Below are 18,292 nucleotides of genomic sequence, written 5' to 3'. Positions count from 1 at the left end.
AACCCAGGAAGAAGTACCCAACCACACGTGGAAGAGCTGGACGCCAGCCTACCTTTTCCAGGGGGTTACTTGTCCCTTTTGAGAATGGGACCCCTGTGACCTGAAACCCAGCTCTCCATTCCAGGGCTCATTTCACCTGCTGCAGCCACACTTTTGGAAGGTGTCACAGTGAACCTGGCCAGCACTCTGTCCTCTAAGGCACATCTTGAGCATCTTTTTTGCTTTTCCAATCTTGCATCCCAGTATCTATGCAGCAGCAGAAGCAGCAGGCATATGCATATATATGTGAGAACTTTCACATATATGTATATATATTTTCTTTCTTTTTTTTTTTTGGCCAGAAAACAGCAATGAAAATTTCTGGTGAGTCACAGCTTTCTTTCTTTGGCTAGAGTTGCTGGGTATGAGGCTCCAAGAGAATGCAGCTTGGAGAAGTAAGGCCTTGCCAAGCTGGTGAGCTAGGGAAATGAAATTAGCAGTGAGCCAGCTTCTCCTGCTTCTCAGCTGGGGGCCGGAAAATTCCGCTTAGCAAACAGAACCCATTCCCAGGCCTGCAGAACCCCACACTTCAGATGAATCCAAATCTCCTGCCCAGGGACTGTGGTTTCTCTGGGAGAGAGGAAGGCTCCTGCAGCTGACACCATCCCCAAGAAGCCAGATGCCTGCCTCTGGCTTCCTGCTCCCTTCTAGGACGTTCCTGGGGCTTACACTGGTTTGCTCTAGAGACTGCTAGCAAAGCTGCCCCTGAAAAGAGCTCCCTCCATTAGTTCTAGTGCCCAAAAGTATGAGTAACCTCTTGCTACCTAAGCTTTTCTGAGCAGGATTTGGAATTCATTGCCTTTGCTTGGAGCATGAATCATTTAAGTCCACGAATATTACCTGAGTGCCAGCTTGTGTGCCAGGCAATGGTAAGCAAAATAAGTCACACTCCCTGATTCATGAGTATACAGTCCAGTGGGGGCCTCAGGTGATAATCAAATAATCACATAAATAAATAGAAAATTGTACCACTGGTAGGGGCGATGAAGGAGAAATGCATGAGACCTCACGGGTCTATAATGGGGGCTTACCCCACCCCAGGGAGGTAGAAGTGGGTTTCTGCTGACCATGCTGGTCCTTCTTATCATCGAGGCTTCAGTTGAGATGTTTCTCCTGCATGAGGTCTTCCCTGGCCCTCAGGGGCTCCCTGGTCCCTCGCACAATCCCGTATTTTATTGTCATTACAGCACTCCATTCCTGAGATTTGTCCTTTTCATTTACTTTCTGTTTCTGGTCCCTGACTCCTCTCAAGCTTATGTCTATCATGTTCACCACTCTTTCTCTGGCAGGCCTGGGCACACAGTTGGCTGAAGAGATGAAAATTATCCAGAAGGATAAGCTGGAATCAGAAGGATGGGCAGATTTCAGCGTAAACATTCCCAGCAGTAAGTATGAAGGCTCTGTGTGCACGGACACCTCATAAAACTGAGAGAAGACATGTGTGGCCAGAGAGCAGAGAGGAGGTGACCAGGGGTGCAGACAAGGCTGGAGAGGTAGCATGAGCGGGGGCCTTGAAGGGCAGGATGAGCATCGGGGCTGGGTGCTGTGGTACAGAGCTGCTGGAACAAAGTACCCCACTGGGGGCTTAAACAGCAGAAATGTGTTGGCTCACAGTTCTGGAGGCTACAAGTCTGAGATCAAGGTGTCAGAAAGGTTGGTTCCTTCTGGAGGCTGAGGGAGACCCTGTTCCACCCTCTCCTCTAGATTCCGGTGGTTTGCTGGCCATCTTTTGTGCTACTTGGCTTATAGACATTATCACCCCAGTCTCTGCCTTTGAGTTCACATGATGTTTTCCCCGCGTCTGTGTCCAAATTTCCCCTTTTTATAAGGACACCAGTCATGCCGGATTAGGGCCCACCCTATGCTCAGGTGAACTTGATTATCTCTGCAAAGACCCTATTTCCATACAAGGTCACATTCTAAAGTTTTGAGGTTAGGACTCTGACACGGGAATTTGGGGAGGACACAATTCAACCCATAATAGGCTCCTGCCCCAAGTGGATCAGGAGCCTAAGGACAGTTTACATGATCATTCAGGCATCTTTCATACGGTCCACCAGAGGAACAAATGGACCCGGGATGCAGAGGACAAATTCTGACCCCATTAGCTGGCACTCAAGGCCAGTCCACTCCTCCCCTCAGCCCCCTCTCTGCTTGTAGAAACCTTCTCCAGGCAGTGGATGAAACTCTGAGCCAGGGATGGGTATCTTCATTCATCTTTTTTTTTTTTTTTTTTACCTCCCAAGGAATCTGAGGCCATTGTATTGTGAGTTGGAGAGGTTCTGACTCTGGTTAGACTCTGCTGCTAATCAGCTGTGTGTTCTTGGGCTTGTCGGTCTACCTCTCTGAGGCTCACTGTCTCATCTATCATAGGGGTGGATGAATGACTCAGTGGCCAGTGAGGGTCTTCAAATGTTAACGACATCGACTGTGTTTTCCAAAACCAAAATGCATGCACATAAGCTGACAAAAGCTTTTTTGTTCCCAATTCCCCAGCTTCATTATTTGAAAAGCCTCACAAGATGCACAAAAATGAAAACTGTGAATAGCCATTACACAGGACCCTTCATGTATGTATCTTCAACGACAGGACAATGAGGCTGCCGAAATGCAGGAAGCGGGTACCCGCTCTTCCCGGCTCGTGGGCGCCCATGCCTGGGCACCTGTGAACATTCTGTCTTCACTCACCCTGAAAGCCTTCCCCTACCCCTTCCACACAACGAAAGCCCATTCTCTGAAATCTTGTTCAAAAGGCTTTTCCTTTGGGGATTATCTGAGATCTGTCTAAACCACCCACTTAGATCTTCTCAGATAGTTACCTCCAGTCACCGTTTATGTTGTTGCTCACCTCATCAATCGCCACTCACATGTATGGGGCTTGCTCCTTTGCTTATTCTAGAAGCCCCTCGAAGGCAGGAATAGTCTCTTGTATTTCCTTGTATTCCTCCATAGCCCTTGGAAGAACCTCATTCATTCATTCATTCATTCATTCATTTGTTCACTTAGTCGCTCTTCCAATATTTTTTTTTAATTTTTTTTTAATGTTTTTTTATTTATTTCTAGGAGAGAGAGAGACAGTGTGAGCAGGGGAGGGTCAGAGAGAGAGGGAGTCACAGACTGAAACAGGCTCCAGGCTCTGAGCTGGCAGTCAGCACAGAGCCCGACGCGGGGCTCGAACCCACGAACCGCGAGATCATGACCTAAGCGAAAGTCGGACGCTTAACCGACTAAGCCACCCAGGCGCCCCCCAATATTTTTTTAAACCTCTGCCATGTGCTAGGGACAGTTAGGCTCACAGTGTAACAGGTAAAATTAACCGAAACCAAGAATTATTACAGCTATTGGTCAGAATTCCTCTAGTTTAAGTGACAGAAATACTTCAGACTGGCTTAAGCAAACATGATAGTAGGTGAGAGGAGGAAAAATTTAAAGGATAAAACATTTTAATCAAAAATTATAAAGGAATAGGAGGGGGGCTGGCCTCAGGAATAGCTGGATGCAGGGGCTCCAAGGATGCTCTCAGGATCTGGTCTTGCTCTCCATCTCTCGGCTCTGCTTTCCTCTCTCTGCATTGGCTTCACTCTCAGGCAGGCCCTTTACAGACCAAAAATACTGGCTGCTAGTAATCCCAGTAGAAAGACAGCCTCTCTCCTCCCCCCCCTCCCCCACCATCAGTCCACTAAGAGTCCTAGAATTACATTTATTAGCTTATAGCTCTGTGACCAAGGTGATATAGAGCCGGTCACAGATTCACCATTGCTTAGGGATGATTCCCCAGAGGAAAATCTCAATACCGTTATCAGAAGAAAGGAGGAGGGATGCTAAGCAGAGACAGTAACAGACACCTACTATGTTCTGCTGTGTGAGGAATGGGATCCCAGAGGAGGGAGGGAGGGAGGGGCTAACTCTGCCTCAGGGTAGAGGAAAAGTCACAGGAACATTTGCATTGGGCCCTGAAGTACGCAGAAGAGTCTGCCAGGTGCGAAGGGCAAAGACGGGAGCATCCCACGGGCAGAGGGAAGCCTGAGTGTGAGGCTGTCAAGTCAGACAGGACACGGAGCGGAGTGTCTAGAGCAGGGCTGAGGGAGGGCACAGGGAAGCGGAGGCAGCTGGGGCAGGAAGGACGTCACAGATCAAGGCCGAATGAAGGTCTGAAGTGGGCCAATGACGAGATCACTGAGGCAGGGAGGCCGGGTGGGAAGCAGGGCAGCCATGCAGGTGAGGAGGAAGAGTTTACCCTGGGGCTTCACCTCAGAGCCACCATGACAGACGGTGAATGTGAGTTTTTAGGGCAAGGAGAGCGAAATGAAGTCCACTGACTAGAAGCTACCTTTGGCTGACACTGGCCCTGAGACAGAATAATTCGGAAGGGCAGGACTACATCCATTGGGTCACCTGGCTGAGGCAGGATCTGCTTACCCATGCTGCGGTGCTGAGTCAAAGGCCGGGGCTCAAATCCCAGTTCTCCCTCACTAGCTGGGTGAACTTGGGAAGTTAATTAGACCTTTTCTTTCCATATCTGTAAAACAGGGTTGATAACACATACCTCACAATGGCGCCTTAAGAACTGAATGAGGTAATTCATGGAATGCTCTTAGCACCAAACCCAGCATATGATAATTATTATTGTTATTGCTATCATCACTATTATGACCACTAGCGCCACATTAGGTTGTTAGGAAAGTCCCACGATGCACGTATACAGACATACGACCCATGGTAGGCTTTCTACAAGTGTTGGTTTTCCTCCGCCACCGCGAACTCTCATGTGTACTTCAAGATCCAGTGCAAATGGTCCTGGGCCTCCCCCTCCACCCAGGGGCAGAATGATTCACCCACTGCCTCACTCTCACACCTCACAGTGACAGCACACTGGGTCTGCTGTCCAGAGCTCACACCTTTGAGCTCTCCTTGAACTTGCTAAAAGTATTCTTGGCGCCAGAATGAAAATCTCTGCCTCCATGGGGGCAAAGCCCGGACAACCTTATCTTCTCTTTCCCTACAAAGCCCTTTGCCTCGGTTTATCCATCTGCAAAATGAGTGCACCATTGTAGTGCTAGCCCTGACCCATGGCTCTTCTGGTTTGTTCTTTCACTGCTCACCTGCGGATGCTAAACCAGGACTCACCCTGTCTGGCCTTCAGGCCCCTTGTGCGTCATGTGGGGATGACACCTGTTCGGACTCCCAGCTCCACTGGGATTCTTGGGAGGATTTAAGAAGCTAAGGCTGGAGAGGTCACTTGCAACGTGTAAGGAAGGTGCTACATATTCTTCGAAGGTCATGATTATCCCGTTTGCCTAATGGAATCGACTCAAAAGTAAATCCCTGCATATTACTGCTTACTAAAATCTCCCGTATAAGATGTGGTTTATATACACAACGGAATACTACTTGGCAATGAGAAAGAATGAAATCCTGCCATTTCAGCAATGTGGATGGAACTGGAGGGTATTATGCTAAGTGAAATAAGTCAGAGAGAGACAGGTATCATATGTTTTCTCTTATACGTGGAATGTGAGAAACTTAACAGAAGACCATGAGGGAAGGGAAGGGGAAAAATAGTTTCAATCAGAGAGGGAGGCATCATCAGGGAAATACAAATCAAAGCCACACTGAGATACCACCTCACACCGGTCAGAGTGGCGAAAATGAACAAATCAGGAGACTATGGGTGCTGGCGAGGATGTGGAGACACGGGCACCCTCCTACACTGTGGGTGGGAATGTAAGCTGGTGCAGCCCCTCTGGAAAACAGTGTGGAAGTTCCTCAAAAAGTTAACAGTTGAACTCCCCTAATGACCCAGCAACAGCACGACTAGGAATTTACCCAAGGGATACAGGAGTGCTGATGCATAGGGGCCCATGGACCCCAATGTTCACAGCAGCATTCTCAAGAATAGCCAAAACATGGAAAGAGCCTAAGTGTCCATCAACGGACGAATGGATCAAGAAGATGTGGTTTATCTATACCATGGAATACTACATGGCAATGAGAAAGAATGAAACCTGGCCATGTGCAGCAACATGGATGGACCTTGAGGGTGTTATGCTGAGCGAAATAAGTCAGGCAGAGAAGGACAGATACCGTATGTTTGCACGTATAGGTGGATTAGGAGGAACTTAACGGAGGACCGTGGGGGAGGAGAAGGGGGGAAACAGTAGGGGAGAGGGAGGGAGGCAAACCATGAGAGACTCTTGAATGCTGAGAATAAACTGAGGGCTGATAGGGGTGGGGGAGAGGGGAAGGGGGGTGATGGGCATGGAGGAGGGCACTTGTGGGGATGAGCACTGGGTGTTATATGGAAACCAACTTGACAATGAACTATTTAAGGGGAAAAAAAAAAAGCTCTGAAAAACTGGCCTAGGCTGACCTTTAAAACTTTATCTTCAAGTGCTCCTACAAATAAATATTCTTCTCCAAACAAAACAACAACAAAAAATAACAATTTAATTTTTCACTGTGGTTTACTATACAAATATTTCCATAACCATTGGTGCCTATTAAATGGTAATGACAAATTTCAAGACGTATGGCCCTACTTTTGAAAGTAACTGAAAGCACTGGGGGTCAATAGACAGTGTCTGCACTTGTTATAGAAAGTGTAGACTTCCATCCAAATTTCTTTGAATGCAAATTATACAAAATTTAACCTGTGTTATGTATGTATAAAATACTTTAAGATCACTTTTATTAAATGTTAATAATTTATAAAGTATTCCTTTTTATACTTGATGCATTAGTATCTCTTCTACATTTGCTATTTTTTGATAAAGGTTAATACTGTTATAATTATGAGTGAGATGTTCTGGAATTAATGGCTCTGCTCACACAACGTTAAAATTTTCCTCACACATACAAAAGAACAAAAAACAGAGAGGGAGGGAGGCAAACCATAAGAGACTCTTAAATACAGAGAACAAACTAAACATTGATGGGGAAGGGGAGAGAGAGGAAAATGGGCACTGAGGGGGACACTTGTTGGGATGAGCACTGGGTGTTGTACGTAAGCGATGAATCACGGGGATCTACCCCCAAAACCAAGAGCACACTGTATATACACTGCATGGCAGCCAACTTGACAATAAATTATATTTTAAAAAAGGTAACACTAGATATCCTGTCTAGAAGTGAATGGAGAGAGGGGAGCCTGGGTGGCTTAGTCGGTTAAGCGTCCAACTTTCGCTTAGGTCATGATCTCGCAGATCGTGGGTTCGAGCCCCGTGTTGGGCTCCGTGCTGACTGCCAGCTCACAGCCTGGAGCCTGTTTCAGAGTCTGTGACTCCCTCTCTCTCTGACCCTCCCCTGCTCACGCTGTCTCTCTCTCTCTCTCCTAGAAATAAATAAAACATTAATTTAAAAAAATTTTTAAAAAATTTAAAAAAAAAAGAAGTGAATGGAGAGAAGAGTGGGCTTAGAGTGGCTCATGGGTTTAGGAATCAACAAACTTATCTCCTCTGATTATATCAAATACCACAATGCCTAATGAGGAATGGCAAGCATGCTTTCAAATGCAGTTATAAATAAAATGCAAATGGCCATGAAACATAAAAAATTAAAAACATGAAGTCTCCTTTATGACATCATCTATTTTTCATTTTTAGAATAAAATTTAAATGATATGCACATATAGGTTTATATAAAGCATATCATACATAAATAAACCACGTCCTGGTTAATACTTTGGAAGTTGCTAATTATGGTCTCTGAAGATTCCAGGAAAGCTGGTGTAGGATCTAGAAAAGGAACAGAATAGAAAACTTGGAAGGAGAAAAAGTGGCTGTGACTGTTGCAAAGACCATGGTTTAGGCTGAGACTCCCGCTTTAGAATCCCTCCCAGCAATGAAGACAGAAAGGGTTGTGATGCAAGACGTTCACTCCCCAGGAGGAGCTAAAGGGGCTCCTGGGGGGGTCTTCCATGGGCTTCAGGCTTTCTGCCTTTCCTGCAAGCCCACCGTATTTAATACCTCCCTGTTAATTATTTATTTTCCACTTAAATGAATTTATTTACAAAAGACTTTCCCCAGTCTTGGTTAAAATAAAATTTGAAAAACCAGCATCACTTGCCATAAATAGAAAGTTAACTGAAGAAGTGAGTTCAAGGAAAACAAAATAGCATCATTCAATTCTAGGCAAGTGGCTGAGGTCTGTTGCCTACTTGTGAAAAGGGAGATTAGAGAGGCATAGCAACACACTGGTAACCAAACTGAGACTGCCTCCTTGAGCCAACCACAGAGCCCGAAAGAGAACTGAATAATTCAGTGTTTATGGTTTCTGTGCTATCAGTGATCGCACCCTCATTTTGAGGAACACCAATCTGGTCTGACCATCCCTCGTGTTGCAGAAATGCCCACTTAAAACACCGGATCTTTGTGTGCAACCCTCTGCAGACAGAGAACTCACATCCTCAAGGCAGCCCTTTCCTTGCTGGGCAGCTCTGGCTACTGGAATGTTCTCTAGGTCGAGGTGTAACCGTTTCTCTGAAAATGCTATCCTCGGACTTCACCTCTCCCCTTTCTGTAGCCACATCAAGTAAGTCTATTTCCTTCATGTGTTTGAAGGAAGTATTTGGTAATATCTTGGTGTTTTCAATTATTCATTCAAAAAATGTGTATCATTGATCAGAGAGGGAGAGAGAGACTAGAAGTGACCCCTTGCCTTCAAGCAGCCGGCAGACTCAAGTGGGAGAACAGGACATATGAACTGGAACATTCTTTGATAATCTGATTGTAACAATGTGAGTGACACACAGGTCCCCTTGGGAGGCCAGAGGAGGAGCAGCTGACTGTGGGCCTGGTGTCTACAGCAGGGGCTTCCCCAAGGGAGTGAGCCCTGAGCTGGCCCTCCTGCGATGAGCCGGGACTGCTCAGGAGGAAAGAAGGGAACCCTGAATGCCCACACATGGAGGACTGGTCTAGACTTCCGGGTGGCTCTCAGGAAACACTAAACTATCTCAGAGAGGTGAGGGGATACCCAAAGTCATGCAGCTTGAAGCAGGTTTGCATTTTGGAGCCAGAAAAACCAACATCAGAATTCTAGCTCTGCCACGTACCTGCTCTAGCCATGTCCCTCTGAGCAAATGACTTAATTTCTCAAAACCTCAATGTTTTCAGTGAGAAAGGCAGGATAGTGCCTGCCTCAACGATCACAATGTTTACCATGAAAGTTAAATGAGGCCACACATGCGAAAGATCTAGAGGGACACTCGGCACCCGGTAACGTGGATATGATGGGTATTCAAGGGTTAAACAGCCTGCACAGCACGGCACCGAGCGATCAGGAGAGGCGTGGCTAGCACACCGTACTGGGAGAATATCAGCCCTGGGAGGTACTACTGGACAGCTATTACTAGTGTGATACTAGTCATAGTAATAGTAGTGGCTATCAATGGAGACAGGGGCCCCGCCTGGAGGACCTTCCCCTTCATCCCCACCTCGGTCAAAACAAACCTTTTCATTCTGAATCCTCAGCCCACTGACAGCCTCCATTTACCTGCTACAAAAGTGCTTCTCTGCTTAGGTTTCACCTGAAAGGCTAAATCTAAATTCTAGCATCTTTTTAGGGAAATATTACATCTGCGAGAAAACGTTAGTTGCTCGCTGGAATCCTCCCTTCCAACTGCTCCGTGCAGCTGAGGCTCCAAACCTTCTTCGCACACGCTGTTAGGCATTATTCATTAGCTAGCCACGCACCTCCCAGTTCTTTCCAAAATCCAACTTTCCCAATTTTAAACATATTTGAACAGAATTCTCTGTTGCTTCCCTCCCCACCCTTCCCACCCACCCCCCACCCCCCACCTCCCGCAAGACACACACACACAGCTGTCCAAATAACAGCAACCAGCAGCTGGCTGGAGAAAGCACTTTTCTCAGGTATAGCCCATGGAAGGTAAGAGGGATCAAACACTGTGAAGGTGTCAGGATAGAAGACGACATCACCTCACACACGGGGCACTACTTGCACGTGGCGCTAATATTCCGGATGGAAACCTGGAGCTGGGCTAGGACAGGGCTTTTCAAACTGGGTCCCAAGAAGTGCTCGTTTGGTGAAATATTAATCAAAATTACAGGGGAGGAGGAATTCTGTGATCATTCACAAAGAAATCAACAGGCTCATTTATTGCAGAACTTCTCAGAGCCTTCCATACCCTAACAGGTGTCGGGAATCATTAAGAGGGAGTAAGGGATGGGGCACCTGGGTGGCTCAGTCGGTTAAGCGTCTGACTTCGGCTCAGGTCATGATCTCACAGTTCCTGGGTTCGAGCCCCACGTCGGGCTCTGTGCTGACAGCCAGCTCAGAGCCTGGAGCCTGTTTCAGATTCTGTGTCTCCTTCTCTCTCTGACCCTCCCCTGCTCACACTGTCTCTCTCTCTCAGAAATAAATAAAAAAACATTAAAAAAAAGAAAAGAAAAAAAAAAAAGGAGGGAGTAAGGGACGGGTAGTTGCTCCTGACTCCATTCATATGCCCTAACCTTGCCCTGGTCCCTAGACATCTCAGTGTATTGGTGTCTTAGAAAACCCTCCTCCGAGGGAGGAAAAGTCTTTGTCCCAGGAACCCCCTGGCTTCCTAGAAGTATTCAACTTGTTTGGAGGACGTCCGTGTACCCCCAGAGGCAGGTTTTAAGCACCCCCTGGGTGCTGCCACCCGTACCACACTCCTGCTCAGGAAGGGCGCTCAGTTCCAGGCTTTGCGAAGGACAAGCCAAGCTCAGGCCAGGGCTGGCTGGGAAAGGACAGCGGATTATGGACCTGACTCTGGGGAAGAGAAAGGGTCTAGAAGGCCAGCATGGCCTAAAAGTGAGTGGTGAATAATTTATCACCTGGAAAACCATCACAGCGGGTGCCCTTAGACATAAATGAGCATCAGAATCCCCTGGGGGGCTTGTGAAAATACAGATTGCTGGGCCCTACCCCTGGAGTTTCTCATTCAGCAGGTCTGGAGGAGGCCCCAGATTCTGCATTTCTTTTTTTTTTTTTTTTTAATTTTTTTTTAGTGTTTTTATTTATTTTTAGGAGAGAGAGAGAGACAGCGTGAGCAGGGGAGGGTCAGAGAGAGAGGGAGGCACAGACTGAAACAGGCTCCAGGCTGAGCTGCCAGTCAGCACAGAGCCCGACGCGGGGCCCGAACCCACGAACCACGAGATCATGACCTAAGCAAAAGTCGGACACCCAACTGACTAAGCCACCCAGGCGCCCCCCAGATTCTGCATTTCTGACAAGTCCCCACGTGACACTGCTGGTCAGGAGCACACTTTGTAAACTGGTGCCCTAGCATCCCAACTACCCGGTCAGGGAGAGCACCGTAAAGCCCACACTATGTCCCCTCAACAACACTGTGCCGGGCACCAGGCAAAGGCGTGGGTGACCCTTTGCCCAAATAGCCCCACTGAGCTCCTAAGGCAGCCAGAAGACAGACGGCCCTTCCCTGCCTCCCACCAGCCCCAGCCCAGAGCAATTCCAATTACCACTCGATCTTCGTTCATTCATCCAACTAACATGTAGCGAGTGCCAACAACAAGCCAAAGCGGGTGCTAAGTGACCCTAGGTCAAGAGCCACTCTTTCTGCCTTCTCTGAGCTCATAGCCCACTGGTTGTCAAAAGGGGGATGGATAAGAACAGAGGTGATTTCAGCACAGGATGGTAGCTTCTGCCTCACTCTTCTCAAGTCCTTCCGTCAAGTCAGAGATGGAAGACATCCTTGATTCCTCTCTTCCTCAGTCCTACCTCTGAAAGACTACCCAGCGCCGTCCACTCCTCTGTGTCTGCTCCGCCATCATCCCTACAATCGTCACCACTCACCTGTAGGGCAAAACTCCCATCCACACTGCCCGTCTCCCCTGCTCCACTCATGATCCCTCCAGTCCAGGGTCATCTTTCAAACACAGAAACAGGCAGGGCACCTGGGTGGCTCAGTCAGTTAAGTGTCCGACTTCGGCTCAGGTCGTGTTCTCACAATTTGTGAGTTCGAGCCCTGCATTGGGCTCTGTGCCTGGAGCCTCTGCCAGCTGAGAGCCTTGACTCAGAATCTGCATCCCCCTCTCTCTCTCACCCTCCCCTGCTTGTGCTCTCTCTCACTCTCTCTCAATAATAATAAACATTAAAAAAATTTTTTTAAACCAGAAATGGGATCATGCTGCCCCAGAGCTGCCCTTATTCATTCCTCAGGTCTCTGCTTAAATGCCACCTCCTCCAGGCACCTTCCCTGACTGCTGTTCTAGTTCAGCGTGGAGGATGAAAGAGGGCTGGGAATCCTTTGACAGTCCTCTGATGAGAGGGAGGCTTTATTTCCTATCTCCCTGAAGCTGAGCTCAGGCTTAGAGGTGGTGCCGTGCCAGTTCCAGACCTAGCACTGAAGATGGGGCCTCCCCACTGCTCTCTCAGGGTCCTGGGTTATGGGGCCTGAAGTCTGAAGCCTTCCAGCCATCCCCACCAAAGCTCCTAAGTGACGCCATCTTGGACCCTCTAGCCAGACCAGCCACCAGCTGAATATCACTCAGTGATGCCAGTCAGTGCCATATAAAGTAGAAAAATCACCCAGCTGCGCCCTGTCCAAACTCCTGACCCACTAAACCATGAGCTACTAAGATGTGGGACCTAGTATTGCTGTTACACATGCTACATAACCAGAACGCTCTGCGTTACGTTTATTTCCATCATTGCACCTCCTGGGAAGCTATACATTTTTTTTTCAATTGCCCAGGCAGATAAGAAGCAAATGAGGGAACACTGAACTTAGAATCAAGAGACCTGAGTTCTTGTTAGGGACTGAATGTCTATGTCCCCTTAAAAGTCATATGTTGAAACCCTACGCCCAGTGTGATGGTCTCAGGTAGAACGTGTGGCAGACAATCAGGATTAGGGCAGAGCCCGCACGAATGGAATTCGTGTCCTCAGAAGGGTCAGCAGAGAGCTGACGTGAAGGCACAGTGAGAATGAGCGGTCCGCACACTGAGAAGGCTTTTACAGAACCCGGCCATGCTGGCATCCCGTCAGGGCTGGACTCACTGGGGCTGAGCCCCCTGCGGCACGTGATTCAAAGAAAGCCTCAGGTGACAGCTCTGAGGGTTCGCCTGGGGCAGGCTGGGCATCGGGAGAACAACGGCATCGCTGGTCTCGTCTCTACCATCACATACTGCGACAGGGAGGACTCTCATTTTCTTAGACTGTGCCGGGTGCCGACACACAAAGGTTCATGGGGCACAGTCCCTGCTCTCAAATACTGTCCCTTCTCTTGAGAGACACGCACAGGGCATGGGGCAGGCCCGCAGCTGGTCTGTATGGTTGAGGTGGGCACCCAGGCCCTGCGGCCATGTCCTTTGAACTCTGCCATCTGCTTACTCTCCGGGGTTCGGTGTTTAGAGGTCACTTCGTCTAGAAAGCTTCCCTGAGTCTGACCTGGTGCTTCCTCTGTGTGCCCATCACATTCTGTATTTGCTGATTTGCTTATTTAGCTGGTATTTACTGAGCACCTACCAAGTGCCAGGCCCTGATTTATTGCAGTAAACAAGACAGGCGGTTCCTGCCACAGTGGAACTTCCTGTCTAGCGGAAAAGAGATGAACAATCAAACATAAACCACAAAAGAAAGCAAAGATCATCAAATGATTGCTGTGATGGACTTGCAGCTTCCAGGACCGTGCGAGATGGGTTTATAAGCCACCACGGTCTGCGGTGCTTTGTTAAAGCAGCCAAATGGACTGAGGGTCCCCATCCCGATTCGGACACGCATCTGCCGTGCAAATCAATCCCCTCTCTTGGGCACGACAGTTCCGTCTCTAAACGCAATCTCTCAGCCAGAGTAGCCTTTCCGCCCTCCCTTCATTGCTGCCGCTCATTCACAAACCCCCCATCTCTGTCTGGCACTGGACCCACTACCCTGGGAATAAACTAACAAGGTATGGGCCCTTCCCTCAAGGCCCTGAGAGGCTACCTGCCAGTGAGATGGACACTCTAAAATGAAGGATCTTAAAGACAACAAGACAAGCCTTCTCCGGACAGCAGGACGAAGGACGCAGAGCACAGCACAGATCCTGTTCGCTGAGCTCCAGGGGGGCAGCTAGGGGTCAGCACTGGTTGGCCCTGGGGTCAAAGGGCAAATCCAGGCATCCCTTAGAGACTCCCGCTTCCAAAAGCCACATTAGCATCGTGCGGAGGGCCCATGCCAGCTGCACTGGCCTGGACCGACACCCTAATTAGACTTTCATAGTGTGTCAAGCAGCCTGCTTGGCCCGACTGCCAGCTGGGGCTCCTGTTCCTTTTGGTGGCCTCTGTTTAATGAACCCGTGAGGGGCCGGCCGAGCTCATTACAGGCGACGCGAAGGAACAGGGGACCCCTGCCCATGCTCTCCCACTCCCCCGCCTTTCCCCTATGTTCACGCCGAAAATGGGAACGGAGGAGACTGGCAAGAGCTGAGGCTACAGCCTGACCACACAGCCCTGGATGGCTCCAGTGACAGCTCACCCTGAGACAAGGGTTTCCATGCGTGCGTCTGTTATCTGTGGTTTTAGGGGAGCGTTCAGATCCTGTCGCTGTTCTCTGGCTGCACCCTGGCTCTTTCTTATCTGAGGCCAAGGAGGCAGAAGGAAAACGACAGTGCACATCTGTCTCTTTGCAATGACTGGTCCACAGACATGTCTGCACAAGCTGCTTTTCTCAGAGCTTCACTGTCCTCGTCTTTAAGATAGGGCGGCAACACCCACCCGGCACCGCAGGCTCGGTTACTGCACTCCATACACTGCCATTGCTGTTGCCATCACTAAACGACAGGCAAGAGAAGGCACCAAAACATGAGCCATGTTTGCTTCTAAGTGGCAGCCCTGGGCGAGTAGCTTTGTTTCCTCCTATTTGTCTGTGTTTTCTAAATTGTATACAATTGAAAGTAAAGCATTTTACTTTCATCATTTGGGGAGGCGGGGAGCACGTTTTCTCAAAAAAAAAAAAATCTATCAGAAAAATGAGATTAGTGTGTGAAAGGGCCTAGAGAGTGGCTGGGAGGAGGTTACTGATAGAAGCTTCCTCCTGCAGCCTAAGTTTGAATAGAGATTGGCCAGAAGCACGAGAGTGGTATTCGCAAAGATATCATAAATTGTTGCTCTCTGATAAAACAATCTGCATGAAAGTGAGTGTTGCCATGGTGTGGCATAGACCGAGGGAAATGTTTAAGAGGGTTTAAAGGAAGAGCACTCCTTGGCCAGAGCAGAACACAAAAACATACATGAAAGAAAGGTGGTGGAAGTAAGCCAGCGTCCCCTGGCAGGTGAATGGATAAACACGATGTGCTCTATCACACCGTGGAATATTACTCAGCCTTCAAAAGGGCACATGCCGCAACGTGGAAGAACCTAGAGGTTATACTAAGAGAAAGAAGCCAGTCCCAAAGGGCAACTACTGTATGAGTCCACTTAGATGAGGTCCTTACGGCAGTGAGATTCATACAGACAGAAAGCGGAATGGTGGTCGCCAGGGGCTGGAGGGAGAGGAAATGGGGAGTTAGTGTTTGATGGGTACAGAGTTTCTGTTTTGCAAAATGAAAAGCATTTACGGGGTTTGCATGGTGGTGACAGATGCCCAATGGCGGGAAGGAGTATCCTAAATGCTACATAACCGTACATTTAAAAATGGTTAAGGTGGCTGGTTTCATATTACGTACGTTTTACCACAGTTTTTTTTAATGTAGAGAGAAGAACAGGATGGAACCCAGAGGAAGGAGCAGGGGGGCGCAGGGTGGGGGATGGGAGGCGTTGATGCAAGTTGAGGATGCCCTGCGGTTGAGGGCAGCTGGCTGGACACACAGCACGGGAGGAAGAGGAGGTCCGGGAGCGAGGCAGCTGGAGGGAGGGTCGCAGAGCATCGCCCTGCGGAGTGAACCTTCTACCTGCCCTGAGCGGCTGGCCCCGCGCGGGTTCTGGACGCAGCCGGCCACGTCAGTGCCTGAGCAGATCCCAGCTCACAACCCCGAAGTTTGGAGAGCGAGAAATCAGGACCCGGGAGCCTGCGTATCGTAAGTAAGCAAGGCAGAGACGGAGCCAGGGCACGGCTCCTCCAGAGGAGCGGGGCAGAGGGTGCGTGGAGCATCAGCTCCACCGGGAAGCGATCCTGAGGCCTCTGTGCTGAAGGAATGGGGGAGTGGGCCGGCTGACCCCCAGATGAAAGAGAACTGGGTAGGGTCAGGATGTCCTCAAAGGACGGGGGATGTCACGTTGGCCCAAATAAAGACTCATGCAAGCAACTCATGAGTCGCTTGGTGGGACAAGGGTACACATTTGCTGTCTGCGCTAAGCGCTGTTCCTGTGTTTCTCGTTTATTCCCTACGGCATCCTCCTGCGTGGGAAACAAATATCGTCCCCCGAAGGATGTCAGGCACAGAGAGGTGGGTAACCTGAGACCCCAGGGCCTTAAAAGCACACCGTCTGCCTCTCAAGAATCCTGGCCGCCTTCCGGCTTTGCTGCCTCCCCCCGGCCCCGCTCACTTGAACTGGTGCTCCCGGGAGCTGCGGATCTTGGAGGAGAAGCGCTCGGCCAGCTTCTCCAGGCTGCGGGAGTACTCGAGCTCGATCTCGGCTTTGCGGCGGAAGAACTCCTGGAGGTCCTGGAGCAACTGCAGCCGCGACTCCGACTGCTGCTCCAGGCACTTGAACTGCTCCACCAGCTGCGTGCGGATCTCTGCGGGCAAGAGGCAAGGCGCGCGGCGTTAGGCGGGGCTGCTCCGGCCACCCGCCGGGCAGTTCCCGCAGCCCCCCTCCCCCACCGCCCTCCCCCGACCCGGACCCCAGCCTGCAGGCCCCCGCACGAGGATTTGGCACGTGCCGGTTCCGGTCACGTGGTCTAACCCGACGCTTCCCAGAGGTGAATCCCTGCATGTCACCACCATGCTTTCTGCCATACCCACAAGCCGCCAGCATTATTGTTTCTTCCATATGATCTAGTAAATTGGCTCACTTTTCTTCCTGAAATGAACTTACTTGGAGTGAACGGTTTTGTGTCACGGAGCTAAAGGGAAAAAGCTAGGACCGCATGCCATCCTGGTGCACGGAAAATGATTTAAACGAAAACAAAAATTTTGTAGAATTCTATCTAGAGACTGCTGCTCACCAAAGGCCCTGAGCCCAAGCTGCCTGCTCTCTATCAAAAAAGGAAAATGGGAGCATGCAAGTCGCTAAAAGCTTTCCCCAGATGCAGTCGGACTGAGAGAGGCTGAGAAGGGTATGGGATGGGGGTGGGGGCTCTTGGGTTTCAGTGTTACTTAAGGCCACATCTGTGTTCCACTTTATATCACCTGGAGGTCCACGCATAAACATCTCAAGTACCCCTAGAGGAATGTCACCCAGGCTCCAGGAAATACTGACAGCAGACCAGATCCGTGCAACCAGGGCAAAAGTTCAAAAGCTGGGAGGTGGAGATAAAAGTCACAGCCAAATCCCAGTAACTACAGCCAACCTCATCTTCAGACCCGTAGTGTTGTCGCTGCTGCTGTCCCTCTGCCTTAACTCCTTCGCGGCCATCCCACAAGCTGCTCAACACCTGCCTCCCCACGCTCTGCTCACACAAACTCCTTGTTCAAAACCCCCCACAGCCCCCTTCTGCCTGAGCATAAGCCCAACTCCAATTCAAGGCCACCGGCCACCCAGACACAAACTTAACTTCTCAGAGTTTACCCCCAACAGACTCTTGAAACCATTCAAACTAGTCCTTGAAAGGTCCAATCCCACCTGTGTAAATGGACACCCTGTCTGAAATGATGGCCAACACCATGTCAGCATCCTTCAGGGAAGTGGTCTTCATGGGGACAGCCCTATGCGGGGTCGACAAAGGCTTCCCCCAGGGGGTATGCAGGCAGGAAAAGTACAAGGAATCAGCTGGAAATCCTGTTTCCATCTCCCCACTCTTCCCGGCTCTGCCTGAGAATGTGTCTCAGTCTAGGTGACATACCTGCTCTCCTTCCCCACCTCCCTCTTCACACCTGCTTTGCAGAAGAAAGACCAACTCCGGGGACGCCTGGGTGGCTTAGTTGGTTGAGCGTCCGACTTTCGCTTAGGTCATGATCTCGCGGTTCGTGGGTTCGAGCCCCGCGTCAGGCTCTGTGCTGACTGCCAGCTCAGAGCCTGGAGCCTGTTTCAGTCTGTGACTCCCTCTCTCTCTGATCCTCCCCTGCTCACACTGTCTCTCTCTCTCTCTCCTAGAAATAAATAAAAACATTAAAAAAAAAAAGAAGAAGAAAGACCAACTTCTTCGTCCATCTATAATCTGACTATGGTGC

At 49.5% G+C, this 18,292-nt stretch overlaps 1 protein-coding gene across 2 annotated transcripts in view; it reads right to left on the bottom strand.

Annotated features, from left to right (window-relative positions):
- The window catches only part of SRGAP3 (SLIT-ROBO Rho GTPase activating protein 3), a 263,789-nt gene that overhangs the window by 122,821 nt on the left and 122,676 nt on the right, over nucleotides 1–18,292 (bottom strand). For both annotated transcript variants that reach the window (XM_039231356.1, XM_039231357.1), the window contains exon 2: nucleotides 16,506–16,698. In XM_039231356.1, the coding sequence (XP_039087287.1) occupies nucleotides 16,506–16,698 (193 nt within the window). The remainder of the gene's footprint in view (nucleotides 1–16,505; nucleotides 16,699–18,292) is intronic.

The sequence above is a fragment of the Hyaena hyaena genome, unplaced genomic scaffold, assembly GCF_003009895.1.
Source record: "Hyaena hyaena isolate Hyena2069 unplaced genomic scaffold, ASM300989v1 scaffold_56, whole genome shotgun sequence".
Taxonomy (NCBI): domain Eukaryota; kingdom Metazoa; phylum Chordata; class Mammalia; order Carnivora; family Hyaenidae; genus Hyaena; species Hyaena hyaena.
Note: the sequence above shows the minus strand (reverse complement) of the source record. Positions and strands in the feature narration are given on the sequence as shown.